The sequence below is a fragment of the Ammospiza caudacuta genome, chromosome 7 (assembly GCF_027887145.1).
Source record: "Ammospiza caudacuta isolate bAmmCau1 chromosome 7, bAmmCau1.pri, whole genome shotgun sequence".
NCBI lineage: Eukaryota > Metazoa > Chordata > Aves > Passeriformes > Passerellidae > Ammospiza > Ammospiza caudacuta.
In genome coordinates, this window is record NC_080599.1 from 29,811,807 (window position 1) to 29,833,414 (window position 21,608).

A 21,608-nucleotide genomic window follows, 5' to 3' on the forward strand; every position below is an offset into this window, starting at 1 on the left:
TGAGGTGTCAGTCTCTGATACCAGGGGGGGGCAGGGGTCCTGCCTTGGCACTGAGGTTGGTTCCCTAGTCCTTATGCAACCTGGGTAATTTCCAGGAGTTTCCATTGTTAGGGACATTGGGAGCAAGCCTAATGGGCTCAGCTAAGCAAACAGTTGCTGAATTGATTACAGTGATGTCCATTATCAGAACCTTTCACTCATTAGGATGTTCTGATGAGCTGAGAGCTAAAAACACAAGCTTAATAATGCAGCTGAACCGAGTGCCATGTCCTTAAAAGTCATGCTGAGAATAACTGCATTGCCAAGCAAGGAGTGAGCAGTCTTCAATTAAAGAAAGAAAAGAAGGCAGTTTGGAGCTGCAGTTGATGTTACGTATTTCCAAAGAAGCTTTCATTTTCAGCAGTGACAGAATTTGAAGAGCCGTTTTAGGTTTTCATTTAAAAGTGAGCAAGAAATTCAAAATGTCATAGTTTGAAAGTTTATTAACATCTACTGTCTTTATTTAATTTACACTTTTCTTCTGTGATTACTGGCTCATCAGAGCTTATGCCAATATGTAAATTTCAGTTTCTACAGGGAAAGGGTAATTGTTTTGAAGGCTAATTGGCTTTTAATTTGTTTTCTGTGAAGTGGTTTTTTAGCTAGTGCCTCACAAGGAAACATGTTTCCATAGTTTTTGATTAAAACATAGAAGAATGGTGGTGTTTGTCAGTATTATTAATGGGTGTCCAGAAACACCGAACCCTCTCAAGGGGAAATATCTTACATAAAGGGTCTTTCTGCTTTTATTGGAAAACTTAAGCAAGTTTTGTTTACATTCCATTTTATTAAGATCTGAGGAGCAGTTTAATTTGTCCCATATAGTTAAGCTAGCTAATTACATTTGAAGTGTTTCATTTTAATGCCACAAGAACACAGAAAAGAGTAAAATAAAATCTTGAGTAATTTTTTTTTACCTTGAATATACAGATATTAAAATGTTTTTCTCTTCTGAAATTTTTGTAGCGAGTGGAAAATGGTGACTTCAACTGGATTATTCCAGGAAAATTTTTGGCTTTTAGTGGACCACACCCGAAAAGCAAACTTGAAAATGGTATGGTGTATGTTTAATGCTGTGCTCTGATCTTATTTTTCCAGCATGTAAATCCATCATAGCAAAAGAGCAGAAGGTAATATAGGATTATGGATCAGTTTTAATCTTCAGAAATAATCATCCAGTGAGCATTGTATATATGCTTCTAGAATTTAATTCAAAAAGTTTTGGAATTCTTCTTTGCCAGAAGAATTTCAATTGCTCTAACAGTCAGTAACTTTGCATCCTGTGACAAAGTGCCTGAGAGACTCAGGTCACTTACTGTCCTCCTGGAACCTGACACCTGATACAGTAAGTGTGCAGGCCAAAGGTGAGTTGCATTAAACACAGAAGGCTGAGTTAAGGGTTTTATGACACAGACCAGGAAAGACTGTTAAAAGAAGCTTGCCTTTCCTACTGAAGATACGTGGGGTAATGTGAAGAACCTGGGGAATGTGATTCTAGTGGAATAAAAACAAAAGAAAAACTTGACTGACAGGAAAAGTAGAGATTTGGTCCAGCTAAAAGGAAAATCAGTCACTTGGATAATCATCAGGTTTTTTCTGAATTTGACTATATTATTTGTGCCATGTCCTGTTGTTTGTGTGAGAATATTTTCTGAATACCTACCTGCCCTCCCCATCCCCTTCTTCTGCTCCCTCATGTTTCTTTTATGACTGAAATCCTTCCAGTTAAAAAGCAACCACTGAAAATTTAAACAAAATCCAGAAAGAAAAATATTTTGGTTGGTTTGGGTTTCTTCCCTAATCATTGTTGCAGCCCTTTCTTGCAGAATTCTTCTCTAAATTTACCTAAATTGTTCCATGGAATTTGGAAAACCTGTGTTTTATTTTTAACATATATAACTGAAAATTCTTAAATTAACACACTTAAAATCCAATTATGAAACTAGAAATAATCCTTTCCCAGGTGATTGCAAGTACACATTACAAAGCTATATTTTTCTAATTATCTTGTGATTTGAATTGCACTTACTAATGCTTTTATGACCTGTCCTGAGCAGCTGTTTTGTGGTTGGTCATAGACCTCCCTCCCTGTCCCCCCATCTTCATCCAGAGGATCCTTTTGTCTCTTAACTGAGAATCAAGGCAATAAAGCTTTCTTACTTCCCAGTAGGACAGGAATATTTTTGGTACTGCAGTTTATCCTTTGACTGTTTCTCTTGTCCATAATATAAATGAGCAATCTATTTTCCATAAAAGCAGTGTTTCCTCTTCAAGCATGCTTTTATTCTTTGATCTGCAGCTTGACTCTAGATAAACAGCTGTTCTGAAATGCTGAATTCATACATGTCCCCAGATTTATGTATAAATCCCCTTGCAGAGAAGAATGAGGGCTTAATGTGAGACAATACAGTGTTTCACATAGATTTTGTTTTGACTTTTTACCTCTTAACACTTTTTTATAATAAAAGTGGTCTTAATGAGCATTTTTGGACAATTTTTTATCACCTGTCTATTCTGAATAAAATATTAAAGCATTTTTAGTATTAGTGTGTTTATTATTCAAGAAGTTTTCAGGGGCTGTTTTGTTTAGTGGAATTTTGAACTTCATGAACCCTGGACATTAAATTACTGTGGCTTGATTTTTTTTTTTTTAATAGGTTATCCTCTTCATGCACCTGAAGCCTACTTTCCTTATTTCAAGAAGCATAACATCACAACAGTCATAAGACTAAACAAAAAGATCTATGAGGCAAAACGCTTTACTGATGCTGGTTTTGAGCATTATGACCTGTTCTTCATTGATGGCAGCACACCAAGTGACAGTATCGTCCAGAGGTTCCTGAACATCTGTGAAAATGCTGATGGTGCCATTGCTGTTCATTGTAAAGGTATGTGCACCTGTTCATTTCTGACTGAAGTTAAAATAAGTATAAATCCATAGAGTGTATCCCAGAAATACAGCATTTAAGAACACTTTCAGATTGTGAGAGTAATAATGCTTTATGGTGCCAAATATTTTTCCTGTGTATATGTAGTCCTTACATCCTACACTGTTATTTGCAGGAACTGACAATCTGTTGTTCATTGTTCTGTGGGTTTTTTTTTAATATGACTTGAAAACTTGAGATTTAGTTGATGCAGGTTTCTTTTTTTGCATTATGCTTTCACAGCGTTATGATAATTGGCTAGGAAATGCAAGACACTAAAAGGTTTTCTTTGTGTTTTTGACTGTTCTACATTTTTCTGTGGTGTATGAATTCCACATTTCAAGTTGATGTGAGTTATTGTGATGCCAGCATTTCAAACGAGCCTAATTCAGCAAACCAGCCAGAAAATGCACAAAACATGCTTAGTCAAGAGAGATTAACAAAGGCTTTTAAGAGTTGAGCTTGATTTGTGTTTAGAGTTGTGTAAGGACATTGTGGAGACAAATGTCTTGCCTGATCAGAAGCAAGAATAGTACTATTCATAATTTTCCCATGAACAATAAATATACATATCAAAAATAAACAGGTTTATTTTCCAACAAGTTGTTACTGTTGCTAGAACCCAGAAGTTGTAGCATTGATAAGCTGGGAATCCCCTAATTGGCTAAATAAGGGTATAAACCATTGATCAGCAGGAGGTTCTTAGTAAGTTATTCTCCAGTCTTAGCTGCTAAAGGAATATAACATACTTGGCAGTGAGTTAGAGATGTGCTTTCTGCACTGAAGTATTTTTGGTCTTTTGTCTGACCATTTAGTAAGCAAATCAACAATCTTGTTCTTTTTGTTTTTATACCACCCTAAATAATCCACTGGTGTTGAATCAACAGTTAACTCAGGCCTAACTCAGGCAGAGTTATATTGCAGAGATGTTCTGAGCACAGCTATTACTCTAGAAACTGCTTGTCTCAGATGAGAGAGAACAGCTAATTGAAAAGGGAAGTTTGTACATTAGCAGAATGTTGGAGGAAAGAAATTAAACCAATACTTTGCCTTTTAAATGAGTCTTCAGAGCTTCACTTCCAAGCTACAATTATGGACTCTCACTAGGTGTTAACATCTACCCTTCATCCTACCTAAATCATGTTCACTTTCAAAAACATCAGAGTTAGTGGTTAAATGTAAAGAGCTTGTAGTTGTGTATGGAGTTAGCAGCAGAGATGTTTGGCTGCTTGGAGAGTTTTCATTTGGACTGTTGTTGGTGCATAAACAATAGCAGGCTATTGTGTGACTGTAAATTGCAAATCCTGTATTTGTGGGAAATAAGGTTTAGATGGGGAAACACTTTACTAGTGCTTGAAACACAGAGCTAGAAAAAGATTAATTCTCACTCTCTAGTTTGAGATTTTACTGATAGTAAAAGCTAATTTATCTGTCTCTCTGTTGTCCCCTTAAAAACAGGATTAGTTTGGGATTTTTGGGCAATGGGTAAAATTTTTTTAAGGTGTTGATATCTGAAATTATACACTGGTCAACAGTCATTGCTGTTTATACAGATAGCAGTGAACAGTTTTATGTGCTGGTTTCACAACAAAACTGATGCAATAAGAAAAACCCACTGAGTTGCTCTCTGTTGAGATGTGATGTATCTGCACCGTGGGTTTTAGGTACTTGTGCTGGCCTCTCAGAGGTGCTTTGATTATGGTTTCTTACTGGTATCATAAATATGAAGTTGGTATCCAGCTTGATCACAGCTTTTTAAAAAATATTGGCCTTTTTTAAACAAAGCTTGGAGTAGAATTTTTCAAGTGCCACGAGTGATTGCTGTTATAAGTGTTCTTTTAAACCTTAACTTTTCCAAAGTATGAAAGATTTGTCTCCGTATCCACAGAGAATTGAAGTTGAATTATGTGATAAATGGGACACTGACTCAGAAATTATTTCTTCAGATACTGATGCAGTGAATAACATTGCATGGAAGTTTTCTTACATCTCATACTTTTATTTGATCATTCTGGAATGCTCATCCCTTCATATGTGGCTGTTGATTCTTGTGTTTCTGCAGCTGGCCTGGGGAGAACAGGAACACTGATTGCCTGTTACATCATGAAGCACTACAAGTTCAGACATGGTGAAGCCATTGCTTGGATAAGAATATGTCGTCCAGGCTCTATTATAGGACCCCAGCAAAACTTTTTGGAAGAGTATGTATCAATATAAACATAAATATATATGTATATATATATATATATATATATATATATATATATATATATATATATATATATATATATATATATATATACATATGTACCTTTTTTGCTCCTCTCCATCCCTGTCCATCTTGCACTGTTCATAGAATCTAATTTGTCTACTGACACTTGTAAGTTATTGCCTGTTCAAAAGATGTAAGGTTAATTAATAGGGGATTGAAATCTGAGTTACTCAGAAGCAGTCAGCTTCTGTGGAGTTCTGTGCATTTTGTCCCCTTAGAGGGACACAGGGCCTCAAGACTGAATGTTTCTGTTCTGGGGAATTTAGGAGTTAGTCAAATGTGTTGGAAGTGGACAGATGTGGACAAAAGAGGAAATCAACAAATAGAATTTATTAAATATTGTCATTGAAAGAATAGTCTTTAAATACATTATATACCATCTGAAGTGCTTACCTTTTGCATTTATTATTGAGCAAGTTTAGGCAGTTGGCTCAGAACCATTAGCTCTGAAGGTTTGCCATAATATTTTGTTTCCAAACAAAGATTTCCCATGGAAGTATATTCTGATGTACTTCCTCGTGTATTTTCTCCTTTGTTCAGTGTAGGAATTTAATGTTGTTTCAATAGTATGTGATAGGGTCTCAGTTCTTGGATGGAACTAGCAGGACTGGTACCTACCCAGCAAACTTCCTTATTGAGGAATAATGCAGCCTCATCAAAAATCTGCTCTGCCCATGCACATTGTAGCAAAGAAATTGTTATTATTTTTATCACCTGTGTGAAGTATATTTTCTTTCCGTTCCTAAAAATTTGCATAGAGTTCTGGTGAACTTTACATGACTACTTGCAGTGCTCAGGTCAGCTGTAGTTTCACTGCACAATATCTGTATCCAGAAAACTCCCACTAGTAAGTTGCAAAGTTCTGTATCATCAGTTATGCCACACATGATGTATATAAAAACACTGGTTTATATTATTTTTTAAGTTGTGTTTTAAGAGCTTTAGAATATGATTGCAAATTCCTGTTTAGTTAACCCCTTTCCCCAGAAGGATTTGAGAAAATGAAGTTTTAGTACTGTTATGACTACATACTAATATGGTGATTCTGGAAGGGGTTTTTTTGCTTTTAAGTTTTGATGTTTTAAAACTTTTTGTGCTAGACATGTAAATTTGTTTCCAGATGATGATGTGTGGAAGATTCAAATGTTGGCAGTCTGTAAGCATGGCGTGTATTCATATGGTTTTTTCTATGTCTGCAAATGTGCTGATGTGAATGGCTTTGGTTTTGTGTCCTGAAGGAAGCAAGAAATGTTATGGAGGGAGGGAGAGCTCATCCGATCAAAGCAGAAACAGCAAGGAGGAGTTGTCGATGGAAACATTAACAGAGTTCTTTCTGTCTTAAATGACATTTCCATCACTGACAACCTGAACAAAGCACCAGACTTAGATCAATTCAAGGAGGTAAGTGTCCTTAGGAAAAATTTCAAACAGACTTGAAGCTGAGCTTTTAACAACTAGCTATAGATTATTTCTAAATATTTTTAGGACATAATTAGAGCAAATCTCCACTTAATAAAAAAGATCAAGTAATATTTAAAACTGTTACAGGTAATTTTTCAAGCTTCCAAAAGTTTCCATTATTTCAAGTCATTGTCTCAGGATTTTCAGTTGTTTTCTTGAGCATGAAAGAAAACAAAAAGTCAGCTTTCCTCCTGGAAACCAAAAATCTGCTTATTCCAAGTTTTACCTAATAATAATGCAGGTGTGTATAAATGTCCAACAGACTTCTTGAAGTAAATAAGCGCTGGCATTAGGCTTGAGCATCGTGAACTTTGAAGTCAGGTTGTGCAGAAATGTGTGTTTGTACATAGGCACATTTCATGTACCAGCACCATGCAAAGAGTGGTGCCATGTGTGCAGGAGACACTAGAGCAGCCTTCTGGGTTCTGATCTTTGTGAAGGGAGACACTCAGTGCTTTCAAACTATGCTGCTCCTAGGATTTGATAGATTCCCTTGCTTGCATGCTTTTGTTTCCCAGAATGATTCTGAAGACAAGGATGTGGAAGCTCAGAATGGGATGACACAGGGAGATAAGCTGAATGCCTTAAAAAGTCGTAGACACCCTTCTTCTGCTACAACTGGAGCTCTCAGGTAATTATACCAGTCTGAGGTCATTTGCAGTTTTAAATTCTGTCCATGCTATCAGATCCCTGTGGCAAGTACATGATCTTGTTTAAGGCAGTGGTACTACCTGTACCACCTTCTGTGGTGGAAACTTCTCCAGGTATGAATCTATTAGTTGCAGATTTTGTTTGTTAATCTTTTTCTTCTCTCCTTTTTTGCCCTCTGCCTTCCTGTTTAGGGATGCCTTCTTACTGTGTAGCAGTAAAAGATAATGTAAAAAATACTTGAAAACTTTAAAATTTATATCTAGTATTTTAGAACTTATGACTTGAACAAAATATTCTTAATCAAACGTGTTCATCTTTCTTTAATTACTTTTCTGTACTCCTTATAGAAATTCAGAATTTTTCAGAATCAATAAAAATGTGAACTTTGAAATTATACCTGGAGTAACTTTTTGTTCTTTTACTGTAAATTAAAACACTGATTGTTAATAAGTCTAAGTCTTATTTTTATATTTTAAGCCAACCTGAGACACACAGATATGATTTGGCAGAGGGGAAAGGTTTTTTATCCTCAGATAAATATTGCTGCTTTTGTTTCTTTAGGCTGCAAGACTTGAAACTGAACACCTGGTCAATATCACAACCCTTCAGGTACTGACTTTAAAATTCTAGTTCTAAACTTATATCACTTGACTAGGTCTTAATTTTCAGTGTTTTGGATCATTGCTAATCAATTGATGTGATCACTATTTCAAACTTCTGAGCACAGGCAGGTAACAAACCTTTTTAAACACCTGCAAACTGCATGCTTTACCCCAGTGAATCTAAAATACAATACGTAAGATAAAATTTCTGTCATTATCAAGCATTACTACTGAAAAGAGCACGTTATTTTCAGTTTTGTGACCTGAATTTTTGAGTTGGATTTTTCCAGATGGCTAGCACTGGAAATTTTCCAGATGGCTAGCATTTCTTGGTGTGTAATTAAAGCTGCTCAATGTCATTTTCCTTCTGTGCTTGTAGTTGGAGATCTGTACCCAAGTTTTTTCATCCTTTAAGGTCTGATTGTTGTATCCCCTGATCTAGGGCTACAGAAAATTAATTTTTTTAATTAATTCATTAACATGGACAGCTGTAATAGTAACAATTTGAGTAGTCCAGTGTAACATACATACCAGTCATTATCAACACATGAAGGATTTTGTCATTAAGAATCCCACCCTAGAAAGAGCTGCATGTTCTATGCAACTTTGTGGAAATTTTCATTTGGAAATGATGCTACAGTTTTGGGTTTTTCTACTCATACTTGCTCTATAAGCTCCAAAAGTACTCTTAATGAAGTTTACATTTAGAGTTCTAAAATTTATTATAAAACTTACAGTAAATTTCTAAAAAATGGACACTTGGCCTTCATAAATTATCAAAGTGAAAAGTAGCTTGTAACTTTTTAATAAGGTGCAGCAGGGGAAATACTTGGAGTGGATATCTGAAAAGTTTTTTTTTTAAAAATATGTTTAAGCAGGCAAACTTGAGTTTTTGCTGTTGAGTTCTGAGACTTGAGAAATCACACTTTTTAAAATACCAATCTGTGTACTGATAGATTACATGTGTTGGAGATGTATATTTTAATTATAAAATCTAGCTTCTCATGGAACTCTGCACTCCTTTTAGACTGAGTACTTCAGGTGGCACAGAAAGATCCAAGGCCTCCAGAGTGATGGCACTCAGTTCACCATCTGCAGAAAGAATAAGCAGAATTGCCGCGTCCTCAGGCGCTACCCTTAAAAGGTTTTTTTTTCCTTCTTCTCATTTTGGTACAAATGCTTGCAGTATCCTACAGTGGTTGTCAGCACATCTGCAGCCCATGAAGTGTTTGCTCTTCTTGGCTATAAGACTTAAATTTACTTACAGTAATTTGCTGTTCCACTAGCCAAACTTCAGTTGCCTACAGATTTAAAAAAACAAGGAAAAACCAAAATCGGTCCTACTGACCTGAGTTTTATACAGATTGTGCCATCAGAAACAGTACTGTCTTGTTCAAATGGGTTGTCAAAGTTTCTTTCACTTATCTCAGTTTACAGATGCTTTGTAGATATTCCCACCAGTCTATATACTATTACTCTCAGCATATGGAGTGGTAATTAATTTTGTTATGAACCCTTGATTTATTACTATTTAGCTCCATTATAACTGTTGTCCTAAGTTATTATATATATATTAAATGATACTCAGAATAATTGATGCATTTTTAATAAGTATGTGCACAAATATTTGCCTGAACAGAGTAACCAGCTTGAGATATTTCAGGACACCCTATTTCTAGGCTCAAATTTTGTCATATTACTCCTTGGTTACTTGAAGGCTTGCATCACAAAACTGATAGCAAGAAACAGAGCAGGAGTTCTTAAACTGTTCCATGTACACAAACTACTTCAGTGTAAATCAGACACTGCCTAAACCTTTTAACACCATCTCCTGCATGCATGTGTGGTTTGACAGAGGGGAAAGCTGGCCATGGTGTAGTGCTTGAATAAGCAAAACTTGGAAAGTCCTTACAAAGAATTCTGCTTTTTGTTACTTAGGAGCTAGAAATGAACCTGTGTGCAAACACAGATTATTTCAGAATGGTGTGTGTTATTCACCTAATGTCTTCTGAATTGTCTGTTACATTTTTGTATTTATCTCTACATACCTTGTGAATATTTTTCCCTCATGTGTTTTCCATTCAGCGTTTCCATAAACTCCAGACTAGCCAGTTCTCTAGGGAACCTGTATGCTGCTTCAGATGGTGATGAAAGCAATGAGACATCATCGTCCTCTAGGACAGGTTTTACTGTAAGCCATATCTCCAGTCACCTGAATGGCAGCTTGCAGCTGCCACACAGAAAAAACCATGAACTGAACAACAACTTATACAACAGCAGCAGCAGTAGTGGCAACAATCTGAGCAGCACAAGCAGTTTGCACAGCACCGTGACAGATGAGTATGCACCAGCCTACCTTTATGGGCCTTACAGCCCCTCCAGCACCATGCCAGAGGCCATTCCTGTAAGTCACTGTCACAACAGCACTTTCAGGCAGCTCACTGATGCTTTTCTTCCTTGCTTCTGTGAGCAAAACTGTTGCAAAAAAAAATCTTAACTCGGCATAATTCTCCAGCTTCTTCTAATATCTCTGAACAGCACCTTTGTCTGTTACCTGTCATTTCAGCTGCTTTTTTCCCATCTCTTCTAAGCATCTGTTACATGGAAGCTTCATGAACATAAATTGTGCCTGAACTTTACATCTTTTCTGATAACTTTTTTTATGGACCTTCTTACCCTTTAGATTTTATGTCAAATTATCCATAGCAAAGTCTATAAGTTAATTATGTGTCTTCATCTTTGTGCAGTAACAGATTTTAAGAAGCCTTTGTATGTACCTTGGTAAACAGAAAGTAGAATATCATTACAGATAGGGCTTATTTGAGCAATTAGTGCTCTTGACTTGAAACCTACTCCTTTTCTAACACCAAATGTGGAAAGTATTTTAAGGAAGATATTTCTGATGGTCTCACATTGAAGCTTTCATTCCTCAACAACTTTGCTGCCTTGGGCTTATTTTGTGCTCTTTTTCTGTGTAAAAGAGTCTGTATAAAGAGGATGTTCAGATAAACTAATGCAACTTGAAAGTGTTTCTATACAAAATGTAGAGAAGAGAGACTAGAGAATCTTCAGTTATGAAATCAGAAACAGCTTCATCTATTCTAGGGAAAAATAATCATATCTACTACTATAAATTTAAAACCAATTTAAAATACTGGATTTCCAAGGATTTGATAGCCTACTAATTATCAAAAATAGTATACTGCTTTTAATAGATTTTGCCTATGATTAAGGGAGCCTGTCAGCCTCTCTCAACTAGTTCTGACACTTAGGATTTTTATATTTTTTTACTATGTGGAAATAAAATTGGCTTTGTGTAAAATTAACTTCAAAGTATTGCACATTGCTCTTCTGTTTCCTTAGCACTGATAAATTGTTTCATATAAAGAAAGTTCTGGTGTTAGACCTGCTAGTGGTTTTGGGTGTGGTGAGTCTGTCTGAAAAGAGCTAATAACATTCATTGCATGTACCTAGGATGTCCTGCCAAAGATCATTCATGGGCTGTGTTCTTTTCTTCCTGCAGAAGTGGAGGACCTACCCTCTTGTTAGCAGCTCGGTTGTGGCACCACTCACAGTTCAGAAGCCACATCTCTGTAGCTTGGGAGTATGAATTGCTATTTCTGAGGATAGATGACAGTAGGAAATAAAATCTCATTATTCCATTGTGGAATTAAATTGCATGTGTGACTGAAATGTAATCTCTATAAACAGAACATTGAAGTTAGTTGAGGGAACGTGATTCTGTATTCTCTGTCTCAGTGACTTCTTCCTACTGTGGTAGAATCTGCTTGACTAAAGCAGCTTTTCAGAATACTTGATGCTTTCAGACTCCTTGTTTAAAAAAAACTTTAGCTTCTTATCCACTACAGTTTATCTGGAAATAAATGCTGATGTTCCCTGATCTTAGAATCATTGTTCTGAGTTTAAAATTGAGTTTAAACTTTACTTTAAACAGCAGCAGTAACTTTTTGCAGGGGAGTTCTTGAATATTGCCATATCTTCACCTCTTTAATTTGATTCTCTTTTTCCTTGCTACATGGGACTGTAATAAACTATATATAATTGAGATTATTCAAGTGAGATATAGAAACTGTAACAGTTTTTCTATGGTGAAACAAGTTCTAGAACAAGAGGACTGTTCTTGTTTAACTAATTTGGTTTAATTTCTTCAGGCACAGAGGTGAAGAGAGAGGTGAAAAGCTATATATCAAGCCAGGAAGGAATTTTTGTTTGAGATACATTGATGAGTCTTTCATTTGTTCATGCATTCTGTTTGCTCTGCAAACTCAGTCCTTTTTAGGTGTTCCCAGTCTTCAATCCAATATGCTTACAAAAATTCAGTCCTCAGGAGTTCAGTCCTCCGTTCCTATTGAGTATGCTGGAACTAAAAGTCAGTATACCACCAGTGGGTGAGAGCAATCACTCATCTGCATAATAAGTGGTAAATTGGCTGATTATTTTTTTTTTAATGTCTCACTTTCAATACTGTCTCATATTTAATGTATTGAACAATAATTCTTTGGAGAGTCAGCCCATTCCCATTATTTTCAGTTGTTCATTTTGTGAATTTTATGCTGCCAGCAGCATTTTTAGAGGGCTTTTTTTCATATTTTACTTACAACTACATATTATGCATAAGGCATATGCATGTAAACTTACATGCAGCATCCTAAGGGGAAGAAACTCCTTGTAACTCTAATATGACTTAGTCATGAAAATAAGCTGACATCATTCACAACAGGCCAGAATTTACAAGGGAACCAAATGACGTTGTGTAAAGCATTACAAAAACAGCAAGCCTGTTTTCCTCAGGCAGCTTGAAAGGTTGAAGGTAAATATAACATCTTAAAAGCTGGGAACTGTCATGTCCTTTGGAGAGGTAGTTGCTGTAACTTAATGCTACAAATGATTTTTTACAGTGAAAGCCATGCTAGTGGGTTTGTTCCATAAGCATAGAAAAGGAAATTAAGTTTTGGTGACACTTCAGGTTTCTTTTGTGTCTAGATAGTTACAAAATTGTAGGATAGTGCTGTGGTTCTCCTTCATCTCTCAAACCCTCGAGGTGCAATGTAGTTGGCTTTGACACAAAAATTCCCCAAATCTGTGTGGGGAGAGGGGTTGGTTTACAATGTAACTTCCAGAATTGTAGCATGCCTTCTTTATTAGACAAGGATGACTTAGGAAAAGAGAGGAAAACAAGGAATGTTGGTTACTGTGTAGTTTAAGGAAGGAGAAAGGAGCAATTCATGAACAGGTGAAATAGCCCTGTTTACAGCAGAGAGGTGCTTACAGCTCTGTGCATTGCAGTGAAGAAGGAAATTAATTGTTGTCTCTTTGCAGTAGAACTGTTAATTGACTTAAACCATTAATTTAAATGAAATATCTTAGGCATAGTGTAAAGTTTTAGATTGAGTGGAAAGCATTTTTAAAGAAAAAAACCTTTCTAAAATGCACTACTCCCCTGTTTATAAGAACTTCTTTAATTTTCTTCCTACCTATCTTAATGACTTAATAATGCATGGAAGGCTATAAGGGATATAAAGAATATAACCTGTGAATAATTCTTGGCTTGATATTGCTCTTGAGAAGTAGAGATTATACACAGTCAAATGCAGCAAGATCTTTAAACAAGATTCTCTCTCCAGTCTTCTCTGAAGAGTGATGTCAGCTAAAAATACTCTATTTTTTATATTATATGCTGTGATGTGAAAAACAGCATTTCCTAGAAAGTCATGCCATGCAGAGTCTACATAGCAAAGTGCAAGTTTCTGATTTACCTGTGAAGTAATGTTCTTTTAATATAATGGCTAAAAAATGTTACTGTTTGGAATATGTTTCAGATATGAAAACACATTTTCTGATTATTGCATTTGCTTCTAAATGTACCCTGTAGCCCTGTGCATCTCTGTCACAGAGGAGTGCACTAAATTGTTCCCATTTTCTGCACAATTGACTGAGTGCAGTCACTGTGATGTCCTGAGGTTTAAGACAGGAGTAGGTTTTCAATCATTTAATCTCTGAATGCTTTCTGTCTGGTAGTGAGCAGCTTACTGGAAAATATACAGATGGTTTAGTTTGAGGGCAACATAATATTTCTGAAAGCTTAGTCCTACTGATTGAACAGAGTCATGCTTAAAACTATTTCACTTTTAACCTGGAACTTTCTGTATCTCTTTGTTATGTCAGTGTTTGTTGTCTTATTTTCTTGTTGTGGGGTTATCTCATGCTACTCATCTCAAATTGGTTTTCTTTTGATAAGCCAAGTCAGCTCAAAAATCCTTTTGGAAAGTGTTCAAATTCTTTAGTTTTTTTTAAATCATTCTGGTCCAGACAGCTGCTATGCAGTGCTATCCTGCTTATAACTACCTAACTTTTTATTTTCTTTGGCTGTAATGCATTGGGAGCTGAGGGGGAGGGGGGAAAGAAAAAGAGTTGTTACTACTGATGATAGTGACTTCTGTTTGAGTCTCATGTCCTGCATTCCTGGAGGGATTTTTGGTTTGATTTGGGAGTTTTTTTTTTTCATGTGGAACTCTGGAAAAGCATCATCTTTTTTTCTTTTTAGTTGGTTGGTTGGGGTTTTTTTTCTCCTTCCCCTCCCCTCCTCTTCTGGGACCAATTAACCCGTCAAGGAAGATTGGTTTTTCCTTACCACTTCAGCCCCTGACATGCAGCTGTTTTGCTTTTGGTGGCACTTACCAGTGGTCTGAAGCTCATCAGCAAAATATGGAGCAGTATCAAGCTACCAGTTCTGGCAGAATTCTTTTAAAACCAGAATTCTTTTTCATCATTTCCACTTCACTGCTTTAGATGCTGAAATTACTTGAAGTTGTGACAGCCCAGCCTGGGCTTGTTGCAGTGTTTGTGTTCTTTCTAATTGGAGCACATCAGGTGATGTACCTGACAGAAGTCTATTACATGTCCTGGTACTTTGTTTATTCATTTAGCTCATCAAAAGAGTCTTGAATGATTAATTCCCTTTCTCTTAATTGCCAAAATCTCCCTTCCCTGAGTTAGATATCTAAGCTAACCAGCTGCAATCATGCAGTGCTTTTATTTTAGAAAATCACCTTATCACTCTTACTTATCTGTCTTTGTTAACATGAGTGGTTCAGGAGCATTTTGGGATGGCTAGCACAGCAATTTTCCAGTTCTAGTTTATGTTCACTAAACTCCTTAGTGAGTTTTTCCTGCAGTATGGAGAGAAGGTTATTCACTGATCTTTTTTTTGCAATGAAACAGCATTAATGCTGCTGTTCCACATTCTGCTTAACAAAAAGAAAGAATAAAAAATAAGCATGACTGTAACTATTGTTGTCTGACATGTATTTTTCTCTAATGGTGTTGTCCTTCATCAGTGCAAGCTTATAATCCACTTCATTGTGTTTATGCTGATGAACTAGAAGAAAAGCTTGATTAAAAAAGAGAAAACTTGATGTTCCAGTAAATAGAATAAATATTTTATTTTACAAAGTGTGTGTTTTGATTAAACACTGTCTCACAATAACATTTGCAGAATTACTCTCTTCAACTATAATCACACTTAAGGTACTGCTATAAGATTTTTGCTTTGTTCTTAAAATAATTCTAAATTCAAATATCACTCTTTAAAATGTATTTTTATTGGAGAATCTGTAACTGGGTAGTCTTAAGATGAGTCACCTTTCTATAGCTGTCATGGAAACTGGCAAGATGGAAACATTGCCAAAAAATTGAGACGTGTTGGCAGTGTTTTAAAATTCATATACATCATTTTTACCTGTAACATGTTTTTTCTTAATAAGAACTTACCATTAATGTAGATAGGACAGGCTTTGCAAAAACCAAGCACTAGTGCACCTTGCAGATGTGTAAATTGAGCAGACCCACAGATTTCACATGCATGTGTACATTTTCCCTAATGCATCCTGAGTTGGTTTAGTGGCTTTTGTGTATTCACAAGTGGTTCTTGCCTGCAGCAGCACTCCTATTGCAGCAGTGTCTTGGGAGAGTTGATGCACAATTCCAAAAACTTAAGTTACATTTTTGCATTATCTGAGGAGAAGGCATGTTCCAGTGCTAGCAATAGGCCTAAATGCTGTGGGGTTATTGTGTCCTGAAACAGAGTTCAAATTCAGGCTGCCTTGGTCCTACAATGCTGTATCAGCAAATACAGTTCTAGTGCCTCAGTGGATTTGGTGCTGATTTTCTCTCCCAGGAAGCTTTCTGTGCCTCCTTTTGAAGAAAAATGAAAGTAATCTAACCAGTTATTTCAGCATAAACTTCATTAGATATGCTTAACTGTAGTGAAACCATCTAATTCTTAGTTCTTTGTTTAAATGTCTGTTACTTGGGTATAAAATGGCAAGCTTGACATGGCTTGGGACCACTGTAGGAATATACATGGAGATTTCTTCTCCATCAACTGATTTTATACTCTTGTCTTGGCAATTCAGCAGTCAATTTGCTTTGGGGTTTTTTCCCTTCTATTTTTAACTCAATTTCAGATAAGATTTTATTAAATCCAGAAAATTACTTGTAAAAATGGACTGGGTTTTTTTTTGTTTGTAATGAAACTTTCAGAAGCATAGGCCGTACTTTGAGTCATGGCAAATGTAAATTTTAAAATAGAAAACTCCTCAAAAGATTTAAAAGAAAAACGAGAAAAAAAACCACAATTACAGGCTTTGAAGCTTTACAGTCAATCTCTTTAGACATGTGAAGAGATTTGAACACAAATGACTTTTCTAAAAATGCAAAAATAAATCAAAACAACAAGCCTCTCCTGCTATATTTAAATTTTTCAAACTCAAATGTGAGTATGTATACTTTACAATAGCTCAGTTGTTACAGGTTTTTAGTGATAGAAATTTATGTGAAGTCACATAGATTAATCTGAAGAAAAATGCTGTTTAGTTATTTCCCTGTATTCAGAAAAGATTTTGAGACATTAGGAAGAAATCATATGGATGTGAAGTAGTGTTATGATGGGAGTGGGAACACTCTGAAAAACATATATCTCCATTTTGAAAGTAAATAAACTGTGCCTACCCCTCTGTAATGAAAATTACCAAAACATGCTATCCTCTTTCCACACAACATGTGCTGCTGGATATTTGGGGGGTTTTAATGTGTTTTCTTGATGGTTTTTCCCCCTTTTTTTTTGTAACTAGGATGGCTAACAATTTTAAGAATTGCAGTTTAAACTTCAGAATCTTTAATTTATGGTTTGCTTCTTTCATTGAAATCATGATGTGGAATTGCTGGTTACTGCTGTCTGCTGAGTGAAGGGCTGGTGTTCTCAGTTCTTTGTAACTAACACTTGCTGGTTTGAAGAGTGTAAAGTGCTTTCTGGTCATCTTTCATCTGTCCAAGCTTAAAGTAATTATTACTGTACAACATATGAGAGTATATAACCACACTTCATGCCTTTTAAAAATGTTTGTTAATCAGCTTTACTTGGGATTCTGTTTTGATGGATCCATTTAAAATAATGCACTAATTAAGTGTAACAATCTTTCCAGTTGTTAAAATGCACTTCTGAAAATGAGAAGCCTTTGAGGATCATTAAGAGAGGAGAAGTTTCAAGTGCTCATTAATGAAGGCCTATTCCTTCTGCCTTGCTCTTACTAAAACCAGACCTTAAGTCAGTGATATTCAAATCTATGTGCTGACAGCACTTTTCTGCCTAGAAAAGAATATCCAGATCTCAAAGGTCTCAAATCTTCAAGATGTGAAAATGCATTTAAAAGACAACTTTGAAAATATACACTGCGACTTAAAATATAGGGGGAAAGTAGTTGTATGATATTAGTTAGAGCTATAAAGCTATATAGAAATGTATTATGCACTTGTACTAATGGGTTTCATTGTGGGTGCCAAAGAGCATTTTCTGTAATGGCTAGTTAGGAATAGTAGGAAAATGGAAGGGAAGACTGTGAGGGTCTAGTCTGTCTTAGGAGTCATGTTGGTCTCCAGTAATTCTCTCTAATGCTGAAGAACTGATGCTGTTTTAAAATACATTTGGGAGTTTTATTTGCTCTTTATTTATAACCATACCAATCTGGGACAGCTCATCACTGTACAAGGCTTATATTCATCAGAATGACTTCTTGAACACATCTGTATAGGAGCTAATAAAACAACTGGATACTGTCTAAGCTGATTAGATTTTTAATAAAACTTTAGACTTCAGTAGAAACAGAAATGTAAATAAATACAGTAGAGCAGGTTATGATTTTGTCTTAATTATACTGACTTCTTACTAATCCAGATGAACCATTTGCAGTGCTTCATTTTCACCTGGTTTTGGTAGTGATACATAAACTTATGCATCTGTGTAATTACTGATGTAGCTTTTTTCTCACTAATGAGCTACATCATGTGTTTCCTGTGTCATTATCTGAATCAACATCTAAAGTAAGCTGACTTTTACAGTAGCAGTTGGGTTCTCATTCAGGATAAATGGAAACAATGCAACTACAGTAGCAGTGATATTTTAAAGGACTTGTAACACTTTTGTTAAGATTCTCAAGAAACTGGTTTGGAAAAGTAAGTGTAGATACAGCAAAGTTGATGGACTTTACTCAGCTTTTAATTTCTTTTATTTTATTCATGTTTACCTATGTAGAGATTCAGGTCTTCCCCCCCAACTCTGTTCATTTATTTTCCTCCTTTCTGTCCTTCCTCCACTCCTTAAGCGATTAATATATGTTTTATATATATAAATAAAACCTCTCCAGTAAGTTTTAATCAGTTTTTCTTCTCTGCACAGTCCCTTCAGTCTGGGTATGTTCAGTACTAAGGCCTTGCTGCTTTGGTGAAACCTGCTGAGCTCTTCAAATCAATGTCCTTCATGATGGAAAAGAACTGAAGAAGCTGCTCATTAAAAGGAGGAACCTTCAATACAAGATGTATTAATTCCTTAACACCAAGAGGAGACTTCTTAACGGGCAGAAATTTATTGTTAATGACTACTGCAGATGCACTGAAGTTGAATTTATGGAAATTACTACCCATGTTATATACAAATTTAAATTTTTTATGTTGAGACAGCTTGAATATATTTCTAATGAGTTTCATTAAGGCATTTATTAACTTGTGTACAGTGTTAAAATATGTATTAAGAGAATATTTTGGTAAACTATATATAAAAATTATGTAAAAACTAGAATATATTTTAATTTAGGGTCTACTTTGCTACAAAATTGTGTATTTTAAAGAATTTGTACATGTTTATCAAAGATATAATTTTTTCTATGAACAAGAGATTTTCTTGTTTTATGGGTCCATCATTATTTCTTAGAGCCTAATGTAATTTACTTTTTTACTAATTGGTCTTCGGGTAATTGGATGGAAGTCTAACTAGTGAGAGATTTGTTATTACAATATCAAGTAATTGATACATAGTGTGCTTTCCACTTCTGGCTGCTAATGTTTCTTAAGGAAACACAATGAAAGAAAAATAAAGGGAAAATATTTGTTGATATGTGATGTAATTACATCTTCTGCTGCAACACAGAAGTAATTTATGTGATGACTGAATTGTACAATTAATGCTCTTTCAATTTCTTAAAGGATTTATGTTTTGTTTTCAATGTGGAGTGTTAACTTTTGCTATGCAATATATGCTGCAAAAATGAAGGCAGACCAAACTGGAGTTGGTAAAAATGTACAGTGAATTAGGTAGCACTGCATACTTGCATGATTTTAACCTGTATTTGGCAGTATGTGTACCATTTCCTTAGCAGCACACAGTATATGTTGGTCATATATTCAATTTTTATCTAGCAACTGAATGCTTTGTAAACCTGTACATTTGTTGTTAAGCTGAGATAGCCTCCTTTCATGGAAGGTTTTTGTCATAGTAAAGATGCTCTTTATTCTGTAGAACATACAGGTCAGTCAGCTGTCATTAGGAATGAGGCTCAGGATGAAATGGTGTTACAGGGAGGTACTAAAGATCATGTGTAAAATTTTCAGAACTCACAAGTGCATTGTAAGGAAAAGAATTTAAGCAACTGTGAGGATTTTATCTTCCCCTCATGTACAAGACAAAACCAAAACAGATTTGTTACCTGTTTGTTTTTCCAATAGCAGCAGAAACTTAAAACTTAGTTGAGTTGTCAGTCTTTGTTCCTGAAGACATGTGAATACCCTGCATTTGCTTTACAAATGAAGTTAAGTGCTACATCAGTTTTTAAAAGATGAGGTCACAAATTGCTATGGAAAGTTGTACTGAAAGTGTTCAAAAGCAATACCAAGAGCAGCTATAAAAATCAAAATCACTGAGTAAATTTATCATGCAATACTGTACATTTTTGCAACTGTGTATATGTAACATATACACACAAAGTAGCATGTGTGTGTATATATACAATATATTGTATATGAATTCTAGATTAATAAGGTAATTCTACCTCTCATAAAGAATTTTCTCATTTACTTTGTTATAAATAGTTTTCCTTAATAAAATACTGATTAATTTTGAAATGTAGATATATATATATATATATATATATATATATATATATATATACAGCTAATTGATAATAAAATGCCTTTATAAGCCAGCTTCCTTGTTTCTTGGTTTTTTCCTAGATCTTTTGATGATTTGATCTCTAATTGAAGATAACTTTTCAAAGTCACCTTCTTCCCTGTAAACCATGTAATGTACTTAAAAGTAGGATAACACTGCAAAAGGCCATTAGCAAGACAGATACCTCTTTTAACAGTCTCTCTAAATTTTCTTGGTTATGTTTATGCTTTGTATAATGCCAGGTATTTGATCAACATGTTGATATTATGATGATGGCATTATATTTCAAAATACAGTGATTTCAAAGCTGTGTCTGAACTGAGGAGTCCTTTCTGGCTGAGGTCCCTTGTTACAGGTGTAATATACCTTGACTTTTTTGCATATGCAACAAGTCTCTTAGTCCCACCAACAGGAGGTTCTTTGTCCATAAGAATATAAACAATTTAGCTTTCTTTGGCTTTTTGGCCTTCCTTCAATTTAAAACTAATCACAAATGGTTCTAACATTTGTTTAACTCCGTTGCTGATTTTCAGCAAATTGTTGCATTGCATGATTATTTATTAGCCTGTCAGCCTCTCTTGCAGTAGCTGTGGACAGTGTGTAACTGTTACACAGCCACTCTAAAGGAATGGGAAAGCTGGGAATAAAGTGGATGCTTTCAAAGTTGCCCAAATTCTGGTGACAGTCTGATCTAAAAAAACAAAAAAAGGCTTCTGCAACTGCATATGGATGAATAATGGATGGTGATTTGGATGTGCAAAGTAAATAATATACAGGAAGAACAGCTAATTAAGAGGTTTCTAGTACATAGGAATCAACCTCTCTTTTGGTCTTTTTCTAGACTTTTATTGATTTATTAGATGAAATACATAAGCCCCAGCTTATGTACAACTTTTTTTTATTCATAAATAAATCAGTATTCTGCAACAATCAACTTCTTAACAACAACAAAAACATCTGAAACAGTAAAAGGTCAGGAAGGCCTTTTAGAACCTTGTAGCTTTTAAGAAATAGCCTGAAATTTATTTTATATCCTATGTTCACTTGTCCTTGAACTTTACCATTTCTGTTCCTTCAAATATGAATATATCTGGTTCTGGGAGAACAAGTTGTAGTGCACAAGATCTCTCAAAACCTGA

General features: G+C 35.3%; 1 protein-coding gene across 3 annotated transcripts in view; it reads left to right on the plus strand.

Annotated features, from left to right (window-relative positions):
• Window positions 1–20,530, plus strand: part of CDC14A (cell division cycle 14A) — a 48,935-nt gene extending 28,405 nt beyond the window's left edge. The window contains exons 8-16 of one of the 3 annotated variants that reach the window (XM_058808398.1): window positions 1,006–1,093; window positions 2,697–2,927; window positions 5,029–5,167; window positions 6,477–6,639; window positions 7,218–7,330; window positions 7,912–7,959; window positions 8,980–9,096; window positions 10,038–10,356; window positions 18,706–20,526. In XM_058808398.1, the coding sequence (XP_058664381.1) occupies window positions 1,006–1,093; window positions 2,697–2,927; window positions 5,029–5,167; window positions 6,477–6,639; window positions 7,218–7,330; window positions 7,912–7,959; window positions 8,980–9,096; window positions 10,038–10,356; window positions 18,706–18,735 (1,248 nt within the window). In that variant the 3' untranslated portion in view covers window positions 18,736–20,526. Of the gene's footprint in view, window positions 1–1,005; window positions 1,094–2,696; window positions 2,928–5,028; window positions 5,168–6,476; window positions 6,640–7,217; window positions 7,331–7,911; window positions 7,960–8,979; window positions 9,097–10,037; window positions 10,357–18,705 lie in introns of all 3 variants that reach the window. The other 2 variants (XM_058808401.1, XM_058808399.1) reach the window with 2 other exon arrangements.
• The last annotated feature ends 1,078 nt before the right edge of the window (window positions 20,531–21,608 follow it).